The 19,979-nt window shown below is 49.7% G+C and overlaps 3 protein-coding genes across 3 annotated transcripts; 2 read left to right on the plus strand and 1 right to left on the minus strand.

Moving 5' to 3' along the window:
- The first annotated feature begins 185 nt into the window (after window positions 1-185).
- On the plus strand, window positions 186-1,617 carry F5147DRAFT_702861 (methionyl aminopeptidase). Its single transcript, XM_041437818.1, has 7 exons — window positions 186-633; window positions 684-832; window positions 881-980; window positions 1,035-1,239; window positions 1,294-1,343; window positions 1,396-1,464; window positions 1,519-1,617. The coding sequence occupies exons 1-7, from the start codon at window positions 244-246 to the stop codon at window positions 1,591-1,593; spliced, it is 1,038 nt and encodes a 345-aa protein (XP_041291066.1). The 5' UTR covers window positions 186-243; the 3' UTR covers window positions 1,594-1,617.
- A 59-nt stretch (window positions 1,618-1,676) lies between these two features.
- On the minus strand, window positions 1,677-7,975 carry F5147DRAFT_805964 (nucleoporin subcomplex protein binding to Pom34-domain-containing protein; the record flags this gene model as incomplete). The annotated part of the gene is made up of 4 exons (XM_041443359.1): window positions 7,882-7,975; window positions 6,562-7,820; window positions 2,239-6,509; window positions 1,677-2,183 (listed from the first exon to the last, which is right to left on the minus strand). Exons 1-4 carry the CDS (start codon window positions 7,917-7,919, stop codon window positions 1,677-1,679), a joined length of 6,075 nt encoding a protein of 2,024 aa, XP_041291067.1. The 5' UTR covers window positions 7,920-7,975.
- A 548-nt stretch (window positions 7,976-8,523) lies between these two features.
- On the plus strand, window positions 8,524-8,986 carry F5147DRAFT_579639 (Aldehyde/histidinol dehydrogenase; the record flags this gene model as incomplete). The annotated part of the gene is made up of 3 exons (XM_041431495.1): window positions 8,524-8,625; window positions 8,678-8,760; window positions 8,812-8,986. Coding segments are annotated over 3 exons (360 nt in total), but the record flags the coding sequence as incomplete, so codon positions are not given.
- Window positions 8,987-19,979: the final 10,993 nt, after the last annotated feature.

Consider the following 19,979-nt stretch of genomic DNA (forward strand, 5'->3'; position numbering starts at 1 on the left):
TATTGTCAGCGAGAAGTCCCAGACTGAAAAGTCGGGTTGCAACTCCCTGAGCCTGTCACAGTCAAAGACATAATATGAATCAGGGCTTCGAGAGCCTACTTGCTATTGTTGAAGACATGTGGTCATTGAAAATTTGGTCATTCACTTAAATTTAAGTCGTTCCAGCATAGCCACTGCAGCATGCGGTCCAGCCCGCCGCCAACTTCCTTCTTAACTTGTTAGTTCGCTCATGAATATTGAATCATGAACAAGTTGTTTCCCCCTCTTCCTTCTCCTCGTCTACGCTCGGCAGTTGTCTGTCGCAGCTATTTGAAAAGATATATAACAACATCACCTGCATTTGACTCCGACGAATCGCGGGAAGTCGAGGATTTTGGGACGTACAATGTCATCTTACCTGAGGAGCCGTTCGTGTGGGGCGTCTCCCATATAACCCGGCGTCCGGTTCCAAGTCATATTGTTCGACCAAAATACGCGGTGCAGCTCGACCCCCCAATGTCATCGGAGATAGACCATACGCAGCAATACGAAGGAGACGGAAGAATAATTCTGGGTAGCACAGACGAGAAGCGCCTGCGAGCAGCTGCGACGCTTGCTAAGAATGTGCGCCAATATGCTGGCTCGCTTGTGCAGGTGAGATTCATCAATGCTCACTATGCGGATGCAAGATAATTTGTCGGTAGCCAGGTGTGACCACCAATTCGATAGATGCTGCAGTACACAACTTTATAATTGCGCATGAAGCATATCCTTCACCACTGCTATACAAGGGCTTTCCACGTTCGTGTTGCACCAGTGTCAACAATGTTGTTTCGCATGGCATACCAGACGAGTGAGTGCTTTTGTACGAGCTGTCTTTCAAGACTCAACAAGGTGACAGTCGACCTCTCGAGGATGGGGATATAATTAACATTGATGTGACAGTCTATTTCAACGGGTTTCATGGCGATACATCTTCTACTTTCCTCGTCGGAGATGTTGTAAGAAACATCCCTCAGAACAATTACATTCTTCGTGATTTACTTGCATGATAGGACGAACCTGGCCGAGACCTTGTGCAAATGACAAATGCTGCACTCGAGGCTGGTATTGACGCTTGCGGACCTGGTAGACCGTTCAATGGCATTGGAAGGGCTATACATGAAATCGTCCGAAATACCTGTCATTCTGTCTGTCCTGCCTTCGCTGGGCACGGCATAGGGACCGTTTTCCACCGACCCCCTTGGATATACCACACTCGCAAGTCCATGTTTTGTTCCCGTGTTGATGGTATCATTGACGTTTGCTTTGCAGAAAATGAAGAACCTGGCGTAATGCTTCCTGGGCATTGCTTTACCATCGAGGCAATCAACTCAGTGCATGTCGTGACCTATTGCTAACGTCCATTTCTTTCAGCCTTCTCTCGTTCAAGGTTCTAATCCTAGTGTCTGGATTTTTCCGGACGGCTGGACTGCATCGACGGAGGTACGACTGACCTGCTATAAGCCCGAATATTTTCCTAACGGTTGTCATGAGCAGAATTGTGCACGAAGCGCTCAAGCAGAACATATGATTCTCATCACTGAGACTGGTGTAGATGTTTTAACGCAGTGATTGTTTTATTCACCTCTAGGACAAATTGGCAATGTGAAACATATAATGTTACTTTTAATACATCTGCATAGTGCCTAACCCATCTACGACGGCGTAGTCATTACCCACTCACTCATAAATCTAAGCAGCACCTGGGTGAGATCCCCCTTGACATTTCTGTTGTCATCGACGCTCTTTTGCAGAATAGGCTTCGCTTGCTTCAATAACTTCTCCAAATCCGTCGCCATCTCTCCCGGCATTCCCCTCCTAATTCTGTCTGTGAGCGCCCTAGATGGTCTTTTTGAACTTTCTCGCATATCCATGGTTTGTGGAATGTGATCCTCCGAGTCCATTTCAGCAGTGTCAAATTCTGGCTTCGAGAGCCACATCGCAAGCTGCGTTGCCGCATACACGAGCAATGCCTCCACTGTCTTCCGGGCTGTCAGCATGCCTTCCTGCACATCAAGCGGCGTATCTTTGAGGGACGCAGGGGGGGCGATGGCCTGACCTGCTGGGCGATCGACGAGGTGTCGTAGGACATCAAGGGTGCAGTTCGCGAGTTCAAGCAAGGTTCCCAAAGATGCTGGTTCCCCCGGCACCACCTTGGAATGCTGCAGGAAAACGGTAAATAAATAAAGTTCTGCTTCAGAACGTGAAGCTACGCACAGGAACTATCACTGCTTCTTGAACGGGCCATTCTTCTTGTTCACCAAGAAGAACGTCATACGCTCGGCTGATGCTAATCAGCGTAGACACCACAGAGCTTGACAGCCTAAATAACCGATGAACGAGACGCGCAGTCAACGGATGTTTCTGCAGGTCGGCCATGTCCACTGATAGCAGGGAGGATGCGGCGGTAGGCTCCTTTTCCAGCAATGCACGCTCTTCTGCAGTCACCGGTTCCAAGAGACTAGCGATGTGATTAGGGTGCGTCAATGCGTAGTTGAGTTGCTGAAGGAGCATGAGCGCGTGGGTTGTGAACACACGTAGGACCTTGACGACTGCTGGGTTTGGGGAGGCAGTAGGAGGAGCACTCTCCGCAAGCGCATAAAAGAGGCCAACGACCTGTTCCATCTCCTCCAATAATGGTAGTGTAATCGGATCACCGACACTCCAGCTCAGCGCCCGGATAATCTGCTTGCCATACAGTTGCACGAATCCGCATGCCTCTGCGTCGAAGAAGTGGTGTTGCCGCTTGAGAGCGGAGACGATAGCAGAAACTATGGCTATCATCGAGCAGTATGTCTTGTGTGCTGGGCTCCTCTCTCCAGGAAGCTCAGGCAACACAACATCGATCTGCCCTGAGCTTGCCGCAAGGCTAATTCCGTTGTTACTGTATGCCGAAATGATGCCTTCACTGGCGAATCTTTCAGCCCCGGATGATATGCTTACTACAGCCATGTGGAATAGGAGGATGTGGGGCGCGTACAAAGGTTGCCTGCGTGTGCGAAGCAGGGGCAGATCTGTGAGGCCGATCACATCTGTCCTAGTGAGTAATTCCAAGCTTGATTTGATGACATCCGTCTCTTGGCATCGGGTCAACCATGTTACAGACGAGACGTTGATATCAGGACGCGTGCATTGCTCGAAGACTGCAACCAGTAGCTCCATATCCCGATCAAGATCAAGATCAAGCCGTGTACGGGCAGAGTCAAAGGTAAGGCGGAGAGCATCAATTACCAGTGGAAGCGTTGCGTCCACCAAGCCAGAAACGGCAATGCGCCTGCTAGCGGTGAGGACCTTAGGTCGTCTGGCAAGATTCCGGCACTGGCGAACACAGAAGTAGATGACCTGGAGCAGGATTTGATGGAAAGGCACGGATAATTGTCCCAGGAATGACTGAGAAGGAGGTTGTGCCTCATTCAACAGGACTTTGTGTATGTTATCCACGAGGTTCATGAAAGACGTGATGTGCTTGTCGGTATCCGAATCAGAGAACCAGACCACTTCAAGAATTGATAGCAACAAGTTGAGTCGCGTGCCATGGAGTTTTGCCATCATGTCTCCCGACCTTTTCTCCAAAGCTAGGTCTCCGGATATCGTGGCCGAGAGTGATAGGAGGTTTGAACGGATCTCTGGCACTGGCCGCACAAATGGCAACACTTGATGCAAAAGGAACTGCCACGACTCCGTCAAAGCCGTCTGAGCGTAGGTGAGGGAGAGATTGAGATTTAAGGACGCGATTCTCTTTTCTACTTCTTCCACTGCATTTGCCCTATCATCACCCGACACGCACTGTTGCATACGACTGCGAAGAAGTGCTATGGAGAACATGAAGTCATCACCAAACTGTCGCTCGTCGCTGAGATCCTGCGACTGTAGGTGAGTAAGGGAGAGGCCCGGGAAGTCCTGCTGAAGCTGCGTGGCGAGTTTATCAGAAAGACTGGGGTCATACGATGTGCTCTTGGCTTCCAATATCAATTCGTTGAGTTGATCTTCGGATTTGAATGATGGAGCTAGCTTGCTGTAACTCAAGGGCTTCTTCGCGGGCTCACAGGACCTAGGCTGTGGCTGAAGGAAGATGTCCTGTCCAATGACACGCACAGCATATGACTTCACCATGTTGCGATACGACTGAACAGATACTGCTTCGTGGAGACTTGATCGGCGCTCGTCGTCCAATATGATGAATGTCTCTGTCTCGTAGTCAGGATCGGGACCGAGCTCCTCTTTAACAACAGCAACCACATTGGTCCAAAACTCGTCATTGCCACGAGTAGTATCAATGAGATTTTTGTGTTCAAGCCCGTGTTGCCACACGACATAAATGAAGCGAAACACCGATGCTAAGAGTTGGGGATTGGCCTCCCATAAGTCTTTCCACCGACTGAGCGTTTCGTTAGCAACTTCGAGGGCGCTCATGTGCTTCTTCGAATCATCCTCCCCTTGCGATTTAGCGTTCTCCTTGCTCTTGATTTTGTTGTTCGGAACCCGGAATTGTCCTGTAACGAAGAGGTTGGCTAATGCTGGTTCCTTATCAACGGCAAGGGCTATGAAGTTCCAAACGGCATTGCGCAGTGCGAGATCCTCGTACGGGTGCTGTACAATTCGCACGAACGATGCGACAGTGGCCTCTGGATTCGAGAGATGACCGATGATTGTCGCAGGCGAGGGCTGAGTCACAGACAAGGATGCGCAGAGAGCATAAAGAACTCTGATCGACTCTAGCGGAACAGCGGTCCCAATATCTCGCCCTTTAACATAATTTGCCAGGACGTCGACGGGATCTATCCTGGATCTCGTAGAATCCGTGAACCCAGCGCCTCCCGCTACCCGCGCGCACAGAGCTTGCTCTAGAAGACACGGTTTCGAGGAATAGGGAATGGACTGTTTGTAGCTAAGGACTAGCCTAGTGAGACTGAGGTGTGACTCCAGCAGGTAGATCAGACGTCTGGCATCGCCATAGCGTCGTGAAGCGTAAAGGGTGCCGAGGATGTGGGGGGCAACCGCTATCGATGATACAAGTGGGTTGATAGTTGACGTCGTGGCCTTATGCAGAAGAGCGTCAGCGACAGCTTGGCTTAGGGCAGGGAAGGGACGATCGCCCAAAGCGGGAGGAGATTGCTTGAGAACATAGCCATAAAACGAAGACACTCGTCGTCCAATCTCAAACCTATCGCCAAGCTGGGCATACTTCCAACTCAAGTGCTCCACCCATATCTCCCCATGGACGAACACTGCTGCTCGGAGTAGAACTTCCTCTTTCACCTGTTTAAGGCGTTGATTGTCAAGTGGAATTGTGAGCACGGACGCAAACGCTTCATGGAGGAGTTGTTGGACGAGATTGAGCAATGCGAGAGTCATTGTATAGTGACCAGAGATCCGCTCCGCTGGTAGAGCGACTGCCGCAAAACCTGACGTACGACTAGGGCCAAACAGCACGCTGGTTGAACGGATATAGAGCCATACACGCAGAGAGTATTTTGGCAAGGATAACAGTGCTGATAGAACGCTCATCGCAGATGTGATTAGCTGGGTTCGCGAAAAACTTCGAGCTTGTGAGCGACTGAGGGCTTCCTCCAGAATCATTGTCGTGAGATGGACGAGGTCGGGCGGCTGATTGTCCGAAGAATTATTAGGGTCGCCACCGCTCTCGAGAGATTCCAATAGCTCTTCCGCCAGCTCTTCATTGTCTTGGATGACGCTGCGAATGAGGTCAAGAGCATCTGTCGCGAGTGCTTCATCACCCCCCTCATCAATCTCCATCCCGACGTCTTCAAGCCTGAGCGTCAAAGGAATAGATCCAGGGCCTGTACGGCCGAAGGCAACGTCCTGGTATAGGTCCACGGTGCCCGTGTACATCCTCCGCCGAGTTACGTACTCAGTGAGCACGTCCAAAACCACCTTCCATCCGCTGTGCTCATGTTGCCAACACACTGCAATATGATCCCCACCATCCCCACTCAACAGCCGACCCTTCGAGCGCGCAGGCATCACGGAGCCTCCAGGAAGGCGAATAGCACGTAGGTTTGTGTATGCGAAGGATGGACCGGCAGCCTGTGCTTTCTCATAGACAGCATTAGGACCGGTGCAAGATGCCAGGGGAATGACCAGCGAGAAAGTAGGCAACTTATCCACGTAGTAAAATACATGTCGACTACAAATCTCACGGTCACCATCATCACTTTCATCAGCGGGAGGTTGGGTGGACGATGCTGCAGTGGATAGTGGATCAGTATCAATGAATCCAGACGTAGTCATTGCTCGAAGAAGGCGGATGAGCGGCCGGAAGTGAATTGGGAAGCGTGTTCGTGCAACATCAAATATGGCGCGACGTGCAAGGCCCTGCCGCCAATCCGATTGCCAAAATTGTCGGCATATCCCTGCTATAGATTGACACTCGCTGCGCCCAAACAGCGCAATCCAAACTTCAACCAAAGAGTCGAAGTCGGGAATGAGTTCAACAGGGACCAATTCAACCATTGCAATGACAAAGCCTAAGGGAAAATGATCTTTAATGTGCTGTTTCACGCAGAAAAATGTTGTCACCTTTGAGTACAGAGCGGAATGCAATAGCATTTGGGTCGGTTACAGTCGACCCTGTCTTCCAAGCAACGGAGGTAACAAACAGTGGGGAGGTTGTAAGGAGAGTCAACAAGAGCTTGAAAAGGCCGGCTTCAGGACTGAAAGCTGCCCGTGCCATAAGTACATGCGATGGCTCCCTTTCCTTAGAGCGATTGTGGTGCGGATGCAGGGAGTCTAAAAACCCGCGATACGATTCTGGAATCTCTTTCAATTGACCAGCTTTTGAGGTCAACCGCGACAGAACGAAGGCCCATGCTAGGTGTGTGCACGCGTGCTGGCTGGACAAGTTGGATGTCACGATTTCATGAATCCGTCTGAGTGACTCTGGCGAAGAGGGATAGAACGTTTTGTCAGAAGGAGTTGCCGAAATCTCTATTCCTCCATCCTCTGCCACTCTCTCCAACTCAAGGACCTCTACAGTGACAAGTATCCATAACGCCGCGCAATCATGCTGCAGTTGATTGCCTTCATCATCTAACAAAAGGGTCGAGTTTTTCTGCGAGGAGCCAAGGTTCGTGTTGTAAGCAGCTTCAAATATTCGAACAACCAAAGGTCCATCGCAAGGAACATACCCCCAGACTGTCCAAAAGAGCACCTCTAGCGTCACGAGTTGCTCCTTCATGTTCTGCTTAGCCCAACGAGAGGCAATACGTGCATCGGCATGCAAAACCTCTGGGATGTCCATTTCAGTTTTGTGAAGGTATTCTGTTATGAGGTCGAGTGCGAATTGATGACTGTCTTGTAGGATTCTGGGAAGACACTTCGTGGCAACGGCATGGATTGAGTCGCCAGTGTTTTCGTGGGCACGGAACAGTGGAATGAGGGCGCGCAATACGAATAGGCGTTCGGAGTAGTAGAATGGCGTGATTGCTGCGATGAGCTCGTCCACAACGCCTTTATCGGTTGAGCCTCCGTTATTTGAGAGACCTTCATTATATAGGAATGATCGAAGGAGAACAAAAGCCTGAATTTCATCAATCCCGAACCGAGTACTAATTGCAAGTGTGAACTCCCTCTCGACTTCGTCGACTTGCAACACAACACCATCCGCGAGCGTGACTGAGCCAGCCTCGACTGCTTTTCGTGACGCCGGTGTGGGCGTTCCATAAGGTTTGGCGACATTTCGAAGTTGCAAGGAACGGGCAGATATGATGTCGCACAGTTGGTCTGGGGACGAGCCCTCGAGTCTGCCAGACAGGAAGGAATGTAGTTGTTGGTTCGTTCTGCACAGAACAATAGTCAGAGAAAAAAAGTGGCATGGTAAAAAAAAGGACAGAAACATACACATCTATAAGAGTCGACCGCGATGGTTCTCCGGGCATTGCGAAACCTTGCGAGTCAGGGTAACTTGAAGGCCGCGACCTGTCTGCACTTCAAGTTGGAACAAGAAGTTATTTGTTTTTGTTTGATCCAGAAGGCACAATTACAAATAACGCGAGCCAATTTCAACTTTGTACTAATGTTACTATGTACAACTGTATATGTACCTCAGGTTCAAATAAACCATAAGACACTTTGGTGCGCGACATACTGCATACCAGCAATTGTATTGAATGTCCCAGACCGTCAGACGTCTCATGAGCTATCGCGAGTGTTGGACTGAGGACGTGAGGCCAGTTCGTGTCACGGTGCTATACACGAACGAAAACCGAACGACAGTGTCCAAACCGGTATAGAGGATCCAGGGGTATTATATCGGTGCGCATTGAGCTAACTATCACTACGTCTGCTGCCGGTCGCGACATCCTGGCGGGGTCACCTGGGTTAGTGTTAGTCACTGAATAATATCGCAGAGGCCGTCCGGCTTATGACAAAACAATCGGCTTCATCCAGAAAGCTAAGGATGCGGGAGGGGAGGTTTTATCAGAACCACTGGTAAGGCGGATAGTAGTGTGACTCATCTGCAACTTTTCTCATAATCCTACAGGTGATGACTCCAAGGGCTACTTCATACAACCTACCATCATTCCAACCGAAGATCCTGAACCAATCACCATGAAAGAAGAAATCTTTGGTCCTGTCATCACTGTAATGGCTTTTTGTTCGGAAATGCAGCTAGATTGTACCAGCAACTTTTCAGATTTATGTATACGACAATGCGAATTATGAGAAGACTCTGGAACTCATCAATAACACCTCGGCTTATGCACTGACTGGCTCTATGTGAGTCAAAAGGTCTCTACGATATGCGTTGACTGACAACATCTTCTCCAGCTTCGCCGCAGATCGCAGAGCCCTTCTGACTGCCACAAACGAGCTACGCAATGCTGCTGGCAACGTCTATTACAACGAGAAATGCACTGGCGCGGTCGTGGGTCAACAACTCTTTGGAGGAGGACCAACGAGTGGAACCAACGACAAAGCTGAGAGTATTAGCATCTTCTACTAGTTCGTTTCGGCGAGACGCATCAAGGAGAGCTTCGTGGGCCTGTAGGAGTTCCAATGCCCGTCAAACTTGTTTTGAAATAATTGGTATCAAGACAAAAATGCAAGTATTAGTCGATGTTGTATCAAAGAATCATGTTGCTACTTGTTTTCGATAAGAAACGTTTGTGGATGACGAATTTTATGGTATCCTGAGGAATAAAGAGCACTAGAGCAGTAAACCTCATCGCGCCATCATTACTCTACGGTACTTGTGTTATGCTATTGCTGAAACGTCCACTCTGCAACCATGTGGCGTATGCAAATACGTTCACACGATAGAGTCGATAGTTGAATAGACTTATTTCAGACGAGAGAACTGTCCGAACTAAATGTTATTCGGGGGGGTAAGATCAACTGCTCTAACAGTAGATAAAGCGAGTCTTATATACTGTAGAGTAAGGAACAACAAAGTAAATGAGAAAAATAAGGGAAGATGTTGCCTTGTAACGATGAAGGCTTTTAGGAACGCTACATACGCCCTCCAGGTCCTCTCAAAGAGGACCTACTAGTAATCCGTGGTAGGGGGCCATTAAGCCGGAGGTCCATGTGTGGATGCAATGTTCATGGTGCCCATGGCTGCTAGGAGTATGAGGAGGGAAATGTTAACGATAGTCAACAAACCGAGGAGGACGACGCTACTAGTGATGTTCCGGCCCGGCTTCAAGCCCCGGGCCAGCCAAAGCCAGGCCAGATTGAGCCAGGCCAAGCCCAGGCCCAGGTGACGGCCTGACAAGGGCTTTGGCCTAGGCTTCAATTCTGCGAAGCCTGAGCCGCCGGCCCAAGCCGCGGCTTAGAATTATGTAAGTACTGCGCAGGAACCTGATTGTCGACTCTATTTTTGTCATTTTCTTGCTTCTCTTTGGTTCTTGCTTCCTAGTCCATCATACTGTAGGGTATGTCAGAATGACACGGTGAGTCGCCATTGTCGTCTTCTTTAAAAGCTTCCGCTAATACTCACCCCGGTGACGGAAAAACAGACATCACCCGCCGTATCATATTGTGCTGTTTTCAGCAATCTATGCACCTCTCAAGTCCTACTTTGTGCTGCAGCTTCGTGAGCTTGATGGATTCTTGAACAAGCTTCAGTCGTTTATAAATGGTATGTGTGTGTATTTTATCTGTGTAGCTGCCTGCAATGACTGGCATGATGGGCACAGTTCTCACCGATGGCGAAGATGAGCCACGTGTTGTGCGTCCCGTACGCAAAATCAAACCCACTGCTGCCCTCCTTCAACACTCGGAGAAAGCGGCTCTTCCCTCCCAAACAAAAGCTATCAACGATTTCCGTGCAGCTGAGGCCGCCAAGCATGCTTCAGAGGTTTCTCAGCCTGCTGCACTCACAGCGCCTGTACCAGCCACACAATTAGCGCCTCCCCCATCCAACAAACGTGTGTGTCCCGATGATGCCCTCGATGACGATGAATCTGGTGATATGGAGCGTGAGAACGCTCGTGTCAACCTGTTACGACAAACGGTCGTGTGCGACTAGGATAATCTAACAGCGACAACCACGACAGTGGTACCGAGTGCTGAGAGTCGTCGGCCTTTACAGACAAGCAAAGGTTGCGTACTCGAACGTAGCTCGTGGTGGTTAACGAGGGATTACGCCGAGATGATAGCGGGTTTACAGACAGTGAGAGGCGTCACTGAAGGTACGAGTCGATGTCGAGCAGGTAGCTTTAGCGGGACAAGGAGTTCAAGGGTAAACCTAGTTGATTAGACTAGTTCTGGGATGTACCTAGTAAGATTAAAGTAAGGAACATCTACTTTAATCTTCGACCTTATATAAGGCTACTCTTCGTATCTAAGCTCAGCCTAAAGCTGGGTTCTAATCTGCTTATCTACATGAGTCAGAGATAGCGTCCATGAGGCGGGCTTCTATCGTAGATAGCGTTCATGCGGTACGCTTCCATCAGAGATAGGATCCACGTGGTATCCTTCTATCAGTACATGAGGCAACACGAGGCTTGCCTTCTATCTTGATAACATAAATAGGTCTTCTAGACCTATGTCATCATGTCATGTCACGTGCGGTCCAGACCGCTTATCTAAGCCGGCAGTTGCCGCTTATCGTCTATCACATCTATCGTCATCTGTCGTCTATAGAGCTGGTGAGGCTCCGGTATCGTCTATAGCCGTGCGAGTGGCAGAGGGCTCTCTGCTGGCGGGGGACTCGTGCCATGTTACTGTAACACAACCCTAAGCGTGCTAGAAGGAAGCGCAAGTCCCCAGAGAAGTCCCCAGAGTTAGTTGATGAAGATGGGGTTCTTGTTGATGTCGACGTCTCTATCGCAGACCCAGGGTCATCTCGGGAAGGCAAAACTGCTGACATTGACAACTTCTTCGGTGCAGCGTTCGAACACACTGGCGCCAATGGCAAAGTGAAGAAGCACAGAAAGTGCAATATTTGCCCGTAAGTTTGCCTTTGCACTGTCATAGTACTTACTCACTCAATCATTTGTAGGAAAAAATGTATTCTCGTCATCATGGCAATGTGTAAGACGTTGTTTAGTTAATGTTGGATAATTGGTCTGATTTTTACAAATGCAGTACTTGATCCAGTGGGGAAAATGGTTTGAGACTATCGAGGCCGCTCTACCAGCTGGCATGACCATCATTCAATGGTGGGGGGTACGTGTGTGCCTTATACTACTTAAAATATTCACGCTAATGATTTTGTTTAAGATCAACGCACCGAGATATCCAGTGTGGGCTTCACTCGCACGAGACTACCTATCTATCATGTCATCATCCGTCTCCAGCGAGCGTGCATTTTCACAAGGCGGCATCACTGTCACTAAACGGCGGAACAGGCTCAAAGGAGATATTGTCGAAGCTCTTCAAATTGTCAAGTGTTCGATACGACATGACCTTCTCTTTCGAGAGCCTGGACCGTCATCCCTCATGGAGTTAGAGGAGCTTGATGATGCTGAATTGGAAGCTGGGAGTGACTCGAAGACTGCAGGTGATGATGGTGATGACGAGGATAGTTGGGATATCATGCTTGATGATGCGGAAGACGATGCTGATGACGAAGCTGATGATGAGGTGTCTGACTTTGAGACAGACTAGGTCTGCTCCATGTTGCTTGTTCCATAGTTCTATTGCACTACAATATATAATGTCGCACTGATAGCAAAAGAGCCGCGGCTTCGTTTGGCTCAAGCCGTGGCTTTTGGCCGGCTTTGGCTCATGGCCTTGGCTTGAAATATGGTGAGCCCGAGCCCCCTCAGGCCAAGCCAAAGCCGGGCTGGAACATCACTAGATGCTACCAAACAGCTCTTCAGCTGTGAAGCCATGGCGACGAGCTTCTGCTTCCAGGTCCATTTGCTCGGACTCAGCAATGAGTGAGTCAATTTCTGCGCCAATGTCGCCCTCTGGTTCAGCAGGGGTAGAGGGCGAGGCTAAGGAAGGAGGAGGGGTGATGGACATGGAGGGGGATTGGGGAACCTCGCGAGGTTGCACCCTTGGAGGTTCGGGACGATGAACAGGTCGGTTGTCTAACATCCGATGACAGGATGGGGGCGTGCAATGACCGGCAAAGTGGGCTGCCTCACGCTGACGGTGACGCTCGCGATCGCGATCACGACCATGAGGACGGGGACGGTAGTCTAAGTCACGGTAACGCTCAGTGTGGAGGCGCTGCTTGAAAGCGTGCGCCTCTTTTCTGGTCGCAAGCTCTTTGGCTTGGGCTTCTGCTACAAAGAAGCGAGTGAACACATTGAGTGCGTCGGCATTGGGGGTCTCAACTGGAGAGGGGAGACTTCTATCCCTATGCCCTCCGCGATGGCGGATGAAGTGTCCCCGGGGATCATTGGATGCCATGAGAGGAGAAGAGAAGGGAGTCTCGTGGGGTTGAGTTGAGGGGAGTCTGGGATGAACTGCCTGAACTGCGGTGAGTCTGGACGGTGGAACTGCCTGAACTGCGGTGAGTCTGGGCGAGGTAGGTTTAGCTACCTGAACTGCGGGGAGTCTGGGAGAGGCAAGTTCTTTAGCTGCCTGAACTGTGGGGAGTCTGGGCGAAGGAACTGCCTGAACTGCAGTGAGTCTGGGCGAAGGAGGATCACCGTGCGGGGAGTTTAAGTATCCCTCGCTGGGGCTAGGTCTGAATTGGTGAGAGAGCTCATCGAGTAGTCGGTCGACAAGTCCGAAGGTAGCGTCTCGAGCATCCACGAAATTATCCACGGTAGCAACACTAACGTCGTGGGAGGGGCCCAAAATTTTCTTCGGCAAGTGTTTGATGCCAGGCACCCCCAGTCCCTCAAGGTATTGGCTGACAGCCTCTAACCGGGAAACTTCGTGGTAAGGGAGCCATATGCGGTCCCCAGTTGAATATTCTATCTCGAAGATAGAGTCAGTACCCTGCCCGTGGTGATCCGTTACTTTAGAAACGGACCATTCCTCGAGGCTTCCGATATCGCTAATTTGAGTTAGCTGCCGGCCAGGGAACTGCCGGTCGTCATTAGCTATATGGGGTCTGAGGAGGTGGGCGTGAAATGCGGGGTGTAAGCCGCGTTGCTTAAGGTCTGCGGGGAGGTCCAGCAAGAACGAATTGTTCTTGTAGTCGTTTAGTATCTTGAACGGGCTGATAAACTTGGGGGCGAGTTTCCTTGTGCGTCCCTTAGGTAGGGCGATGTTCTGGGTAGATAGATAAACGAGGTCACCTTTTACAAAGGGTGCCTCCTTGCGTTTATGATTCGACAAGGATGTGCTTTTAACGCGGGCAGCGATGATGGCGTCATGTGCAGCCATGGCCGAGTCCTTCATCCGTTGAGCGAAGATGTGGACTCCGGGGTACTCACACTTTGTGTTCCAGATCATCGAGGGGGGCATCATGCCGTAGATGAGTTTGAATGGGGGTGATAGTCTCGTAGCAGAGCTCGTCGAGTTAATAGCGAATTCAATAGAAGGCAGCTTGATTGCCCAGTCATGCTGAGTAGCGGATACGCATTGCCTAAGCATTTGCGTGATGGTGCGGTTGGCGCATTTGGTAATACCATCGGTTTGGGGGTGAAAGGATGTTGACATTCGGAGCTCGGTGCCAGTGAGTTTGTGGAGACGTTGCCAGAAGATACTGGTAAAGAGGGAGTCTCTGTTGCTAACGATGCGCGTTGGCATCCCATGCAACTTGTATACTAAGTTAAACATTACCTTGGCTATATCGCGCGCCCGGTACATTTGCTTCGTTGGAGCTAGGTGTACCATGGCAGTCAGGTGGTCTATCACGACTAAGATCATATCAAACACACCGTTGAGTGTCTTAGACTTGGGGAGTGGACCAACGAAGTCAATACCTATCATTTCCCATGGGTGCGTAGGTACTTCGAGGGGTTCGAGTAGCCCGTATGGGTGATTGTTAGATGGTTTAGATGTCTGGCACGTTGGGCAAGACTCACAGAATACCTTGACGTCGTTGACCATCTCTTTCCACCATACATTTTCTCGCAGGTATGTGAGTGTTTTGGAGGGTCCTAAGTGGGCCAAGATAGAGTCTGCGTGAGACATTAGTACTTCGCGGATACGGCGATTGCCAATAAGTATATCTGGGATGCAGAGGATGCGCTGATCATCACATTTAAGGAAGATGTGATTGTTGCTTATCTCAAAGTTCTTAAAGTTCTGCGGTTGGTCTAACATTCCAGAGAAGAATCTGTCTTCCCTGTAGCGTCCAGCGATCTTCTCGTGGATATCCACAGACGGGTTGCCAAGTGCAATTACAGATGTTAGAGAAGGTGGGGACTCAGAGAGGATGTCTCTTGCGGCCGTTTCAGCTGGGTTTGAATTGGCGGCTTCTGAGGTTCTTCAAATGGTAGTCTGGGCCGTGATGTCATTGATGTCATTGGCCTGGACTGTGTCGTTCTTCTTTCCCATCAGGTTCCGAGTGTTCTTATCGGGAGTATCCAGCAATGTCTCCGAGGTTGCCTGGTTCTTTGGGTCCGCCTGGGCAATGACGTCCAAAGTCATGTGACTTTGTGGGCATTTGTTTGTTCTAGAATCTGCCTGCTTCTTCTTCTGTCTGTCATTCGCTAACCTGCCCTCCAGTGACTCTGCTGGGGTCGGACCCAGTTTCAGAGTTACTTTCCTGGTCTTAATTGACGGTAAGCTCGTGATCCGGCTGGGGTCTGTAGGCTGATGGCTCTGAGACATAGGTAATTCACTTTGTGGGGATGCCGCTGTCGCTAGTGTCGATACACCTGCCGGCGGTACGTCTGGAGTTGGGGCCGACTGGAGGTGAGTATCAGGTCCGTTCTCTTCTTCACCCTGAATTCGTTGCATAGCTATGCGAGCGGATCGTCTGGCTTCAGTTGCGCCAAGGAACAATGGTGTTCCAGTGTAAACTGGTGCAGTGACCAAGTGCAGGGGCAGTGAGTTCGGTATGTCGTCCTCTTCAATGCTCACATATTCGCTTGCTGAACGAATGGTACCTTTAGGCTCATTACTGTATATCCTGGACAGAGCGTCTGCTAGGACATTATCTTCACCCGGCAGGTAAATAATTTCGAAGTCAAATTTACTCAGTGCCTCTAACCAACGTGCCTGCCTAGGTGATAGTTTGGCTTGGGTAGAGATCCATTCCAAGCCTTTATGATCGGTGAAGATCCGGAATCTGAGACCTATCAGTAAGTGCCGAAATCTTTTGAGCGATTCGACAATCGCTAATAGTTCCTGTTCATGCACCGGGTAGTTCTGTTGGGCCACGGTGAACTTTCCGGACCAGAAGGCGACAATGTCGGCCTTCGTTGGGTCCACGCCTTGGGACAACACACCACTCGCACCAGTCAAAGATGCATCAGTAGTCAGGTTAATGGGTAACGTGCTGGTAATAGCTTTGGGAAGATCAATAGCTTTACGTCGAATGTTACGGTGAGTCTCGACGCATGCCTTTACGAGGTCGAAAGCCCATTGATCGGTCAGGTTCCAGGACCACTTAGTGGTCTGCGCAGCTACCTTCGAAAGGTGCTGCATATCTACGCGGACACCTTCACACCCAGCAGCCAAGTATCCAACAGATCCGATAAATTGCATCCGGAGTTCTCTCGAGGTGGGTGTCTTCCAATTCACAACCTTGTCAACTTTATGCGGGTCTAATCAAATTCCAGAATCATCTATGATGTGGCCCAATATGCAAAGCTCCTTTTTGAAGAGTTGCATCTTATGTTCGCTAAGGTAAAATTGATGCTTCCGTAAGGTGTCAATAACGATTTTAACGTGTTTAACATGATCCTCCGCAGTGTCAGAATATATCACTATGTCATCAAGGTATATGTCCATGAAGACTCCTATGTATGGGCCAAAGATGTGGTTCATCAAGGACTGGTACGTCGCACCAGCGTTACAGTCCCCTATCTGCATGACATGGCTGATCATAGTCCCATCTGGTGTTGTGAACAGAGTTTTGTGCATGTCCTCGGGTACTACATGTATCTGTTCATAGGCGTCTTTCCCATCCAGTAGGGAACGAAATGGCTTTGACGACACGTTGCATAAGATTGTATCGATATCGGGAAGTGGGGAGGCAAGTTTCCGTGTGTTTTTGTTGCGCTGGCGAGTGTCCAACATGGTACACAGTTTCAGAGATCCATCTTTTGTAGTTTTCTTCATCATGATCATAGGCACTGCGTTGGTTCCACTGACGAATTCCCATCGCTTGGTTCAAATGTAATCATCACGCTTTGCCCTCCAGAGGGGGCGCATTGCCTCGGGGCACTTAGACTGTCACCACGAGTACATTTCGTTCTCATTTATCAAAGGTATGACGTGATTGATGCTTCTCAACGGCAGGAGAGGAGTCTCATGAGCCTCTTTGCAGATATCCTTCGCATAGTCTAGCAATTCTCTCTGGTATGATTCAATAACGTTGATGTCCGGGCTCAATCCCTTAAGTTCCAACACTTGAGTCTGTGCACCCCGGATTGGTAAAGGTAATACACTCCTAACCTTGATCTCCGGTGGGTTAAATCCAAGTAATATCTGATGTTGAAACAGAAACAGCATCCCAAGAATTACATCGTAAGCTTCCAAGTTCGCGATGTCGAAGGTACGAGGGCCACTGATATCTTGATATTTTAAGTCCACTGTTGTGCTAGCTTTCACGGTGCTGCGGGACCCAGATACCGCTAATTGCAATGGGATCAGTTTATCCAGCAGAGTGTAAGTGAGCTTCAGTTGATCAACGACAGTACTTGATATAAAATCAGTCAGGGATCCTGAGTCTAATAGGGCCCAACACGGCCTATTGTTTACTAATATCATTATGACGAGCGGCCTGGGAAGTATTCTGGTCATAGACTTCGGTCTGGATGCGTGACGTTGGAGTGACCTAACATCAGGTGCGTCACCTCTCTTCGGCTGACTAGTGCAGAACAGGTTGCTGATCTCATCGTATTTATCAAGGTCCGGCCCGCTGTTGAACTCAGGGACAGGGAGGATTACCGGTGAGTCAGATATGGTGGCAGGGTCGAGCATTTGAGTCTCACCAGTTCCTTCAGCGGTAGCCATTGCGCAGTTCGAAGGTTTGTGAGGTACGTCTGCCTCTTCCTCATCACTGGTCTCAGCGTCAATAAGTCCAGGAACGTCTGATTCATCGCCACGACCTATGAGGGCATTAGGGCTCGGGCAGTCATTCGGATTGTCGTTAAGCGCAATACCGTTCCACGTGGGCTTGAAGGAGGACTTGGTGTGTATCAGATCATCGTAGTTGCACAGTTTATTGTCTATTAACCAGGACATGATATCAAATTTGGTGTCAGCTAGCTGGTCAAGGTAGATAATATAGTCATCGTAGTTGTGCTTGTCCGATAGGAGGTAAGTGTCGGGTCCTCCATGTTGAGATATACTGAAATGATCTCTGCCCAACGGGTCATATAGGGGATCATATATTTCGTCAGTGGGTAGGGGAACACCTTGCCTCAATTTCGATAGAGCATCGGCCACGATGGTGAGTGTCTGCATTGTGTCAAGTACTGTATCTTTCGCCAGACTAACTGCCATCCCATATAGACCATTCGCGACACCTTCTTCAATCACAGCATTGTGAATATCGTTACTAGTGATCCCTACTGCGCGAGCTCCTATAGTAGCTACTGTAGATCCAGGCCTAAACGGGAGCCGGTGTCATCTGGGGCAGTCCTTCACAAGGTGACCGGTTTGTTCGCACTCAAAGCATTGGTTGAGCTCACGCAACCTTTTCAGTTGATCCGGATTCTTCTTTGGCTTGATGAGAGCTCTCGTACCTCGGGTAGGAGGCTTCTGTCTAGGTCTTCCTTGTCGGTTCCTGTGAAGTGACGTTTCTGATACAGCGTTTGCAGCGATTGAGTCGGTTCACTGGTGCGTCGAGCGAAAAGGCCTGGCGTTCCTCCTGCAGGAGTTGTTTGATTGGGAAGCGTAGCTGGCAACCAAAGTAGGATTCAGGGCTAGGGCCACGTTAGGATCTTTAGCGTTTTCGAGGTACGCCCTCTCGATACGGAGAGACTTGCGTTCAATAGTGTCTAAGCTCACTGTAGTTGGCTCATAGCCTTTGTCCACTAGAGACGCTCGGATATACGGTTGACAGTTCATCCAGAATTGTCGTACCATCTCGCGCTCATCGACGTCGCCAATAGTGTCAGCAATATTTTGAAGATGACGCAAGTAATCTAGGACCGAGAGTTTGCCATCTTGCTTACATTCAATAAACCTTTGGCGTTGTTGCATGCGGAAGTCTGGAGGGAACAAGTAATCAAATAATTGTTCGAAGAACGTGGTGAGTGTATATTCCTTCCTTAGGTCCAGTATATCACGCTCATAGAATCGATACGCTTGGCCACTGAGATATTTTCCGAGCATCTTAATGCTTTGCCCTGTGGTCAGACAGGCTCTGTCCTTCCAGTCTCGGACTTCGCACACCCACTTCTTGTACATGGTTGCATTAGCTTCTCCATTGTAAGTAAATGGAGTTTCATTCTTAATAAACCCTTGCTGATATTTCAATAGGTTCAGCTTCGCGCGATATTCTTTTCGAGCATGTCATTTGGTTCGCTTTGTCCCAGCGGAGTCACTATCATGGTCGGAATCAGGTTCCAGTGCTAGGAACTCTACACCGAATTCGACAATCGCTTCATCAACACTTCCAGGTTGAGGTGAGTTGTTTTCCCTTTCTGTAGGGTCTTAGGCGACTTCTTATGTCTGACAACGGGCTTTACAGTGTCAGACTCGGTCGATGAGTGATCGTCACAACTGGAGGCAGGATCGGGGTCACTGGGTTCTGGGTCTCCATGATTTGGGCCCGTCATAGCCCGCTTAACGGAGCTTCCAGTGGTGTTACGCACTCAAATAGATCTGTTAGGCGGAGCCCTAAGAGGGGCGTCGTCCGCTAACGTTCGTGACGTAACCGGAAGGATCCGGTATAGCAAGTGATACTGGCGACGGTCGTGTCGGCAGTGATCACAGTACGCGCGTGTCACGTGACTTCTGAGACGGAGGTCTTAGAAGTCGCTCAAGGTAAGGACAGTCTTGTCCGAATGATGAGGTCGATTGAGGTAGACTTAGCCGCGAAGAGCGACTAAGAAAAGATACTAGAGACTGAAGCTGAGGGGGCTTCAGAGGGAAGTATGTTCCAGGGAAGATTGAGTAGATTCAAGTTAGAGAATCTAGTACAGTGTGACCGACTACTTATACTAAGTGGAGAGGGTTAAGGGCAAGGCTACCGCACAGTAGGTAAGGGTAAAGGGGAAGTGAGAATGGTATAGGTGCGCTGGCATCAGAGCCGGATTAGTGGTGGATGGTCGAATGTGGAATGAGACCGAGAAACGTTGGAACGGACCAACGGTAAGAATACAACGTGCGGGGATCCGCAGTCAGGGGAAACAGAAAGAGGAAAGCCACATTGGTGGCACGAGTCAGACCGAGTCAGAGGTGCGGGACCACATTGGTGGTTGAATCAAGAGAAGAACGTGCGTGCACGTGCATAGAGGCGG

This window comes from Suillus discolor (assembly GCF_016758755.1).
Source record: "Suillus discolor strain FC423 chromosome Unknown F5147scaffold_39, whole genome shotgun sequence".
Classification (NCBI taxonomy): domain Eukaryota; kingdom Fungi; phylum Basidiomycota; class Agaricomycetes; order Boletales; family Suillaceae; genus Suillus; species Suillus discolor.

What these genes read in the sequence shown, in the direction of transcription:
- F5147DRAFT_702861 (XM_041437818.1), top strand. Translation starts at nt 244, where the DNA reads ATGAACAAGTTGTTTCCCCCTCTTCCTTCTCCTCGTCTACGCTCGGCA. An exon ending in ATGCTGGCTCGCTTGTGCAG is followed by an intron (nt 634 to 683) that starts GTGAGATTCATC and finishes ATTTGTCGGTAG; the next exon opens with CCAGGTGTGACCACCAATTC. An exon ending in CTTTCCTCGTCGGAGATGTT is followed by an intron (nt 981 to 1,034) that starts GTAAGAAACATC and finishes CTTGCATGATAG; the next exon opens with GACGAACCTGGCCGAGACCT.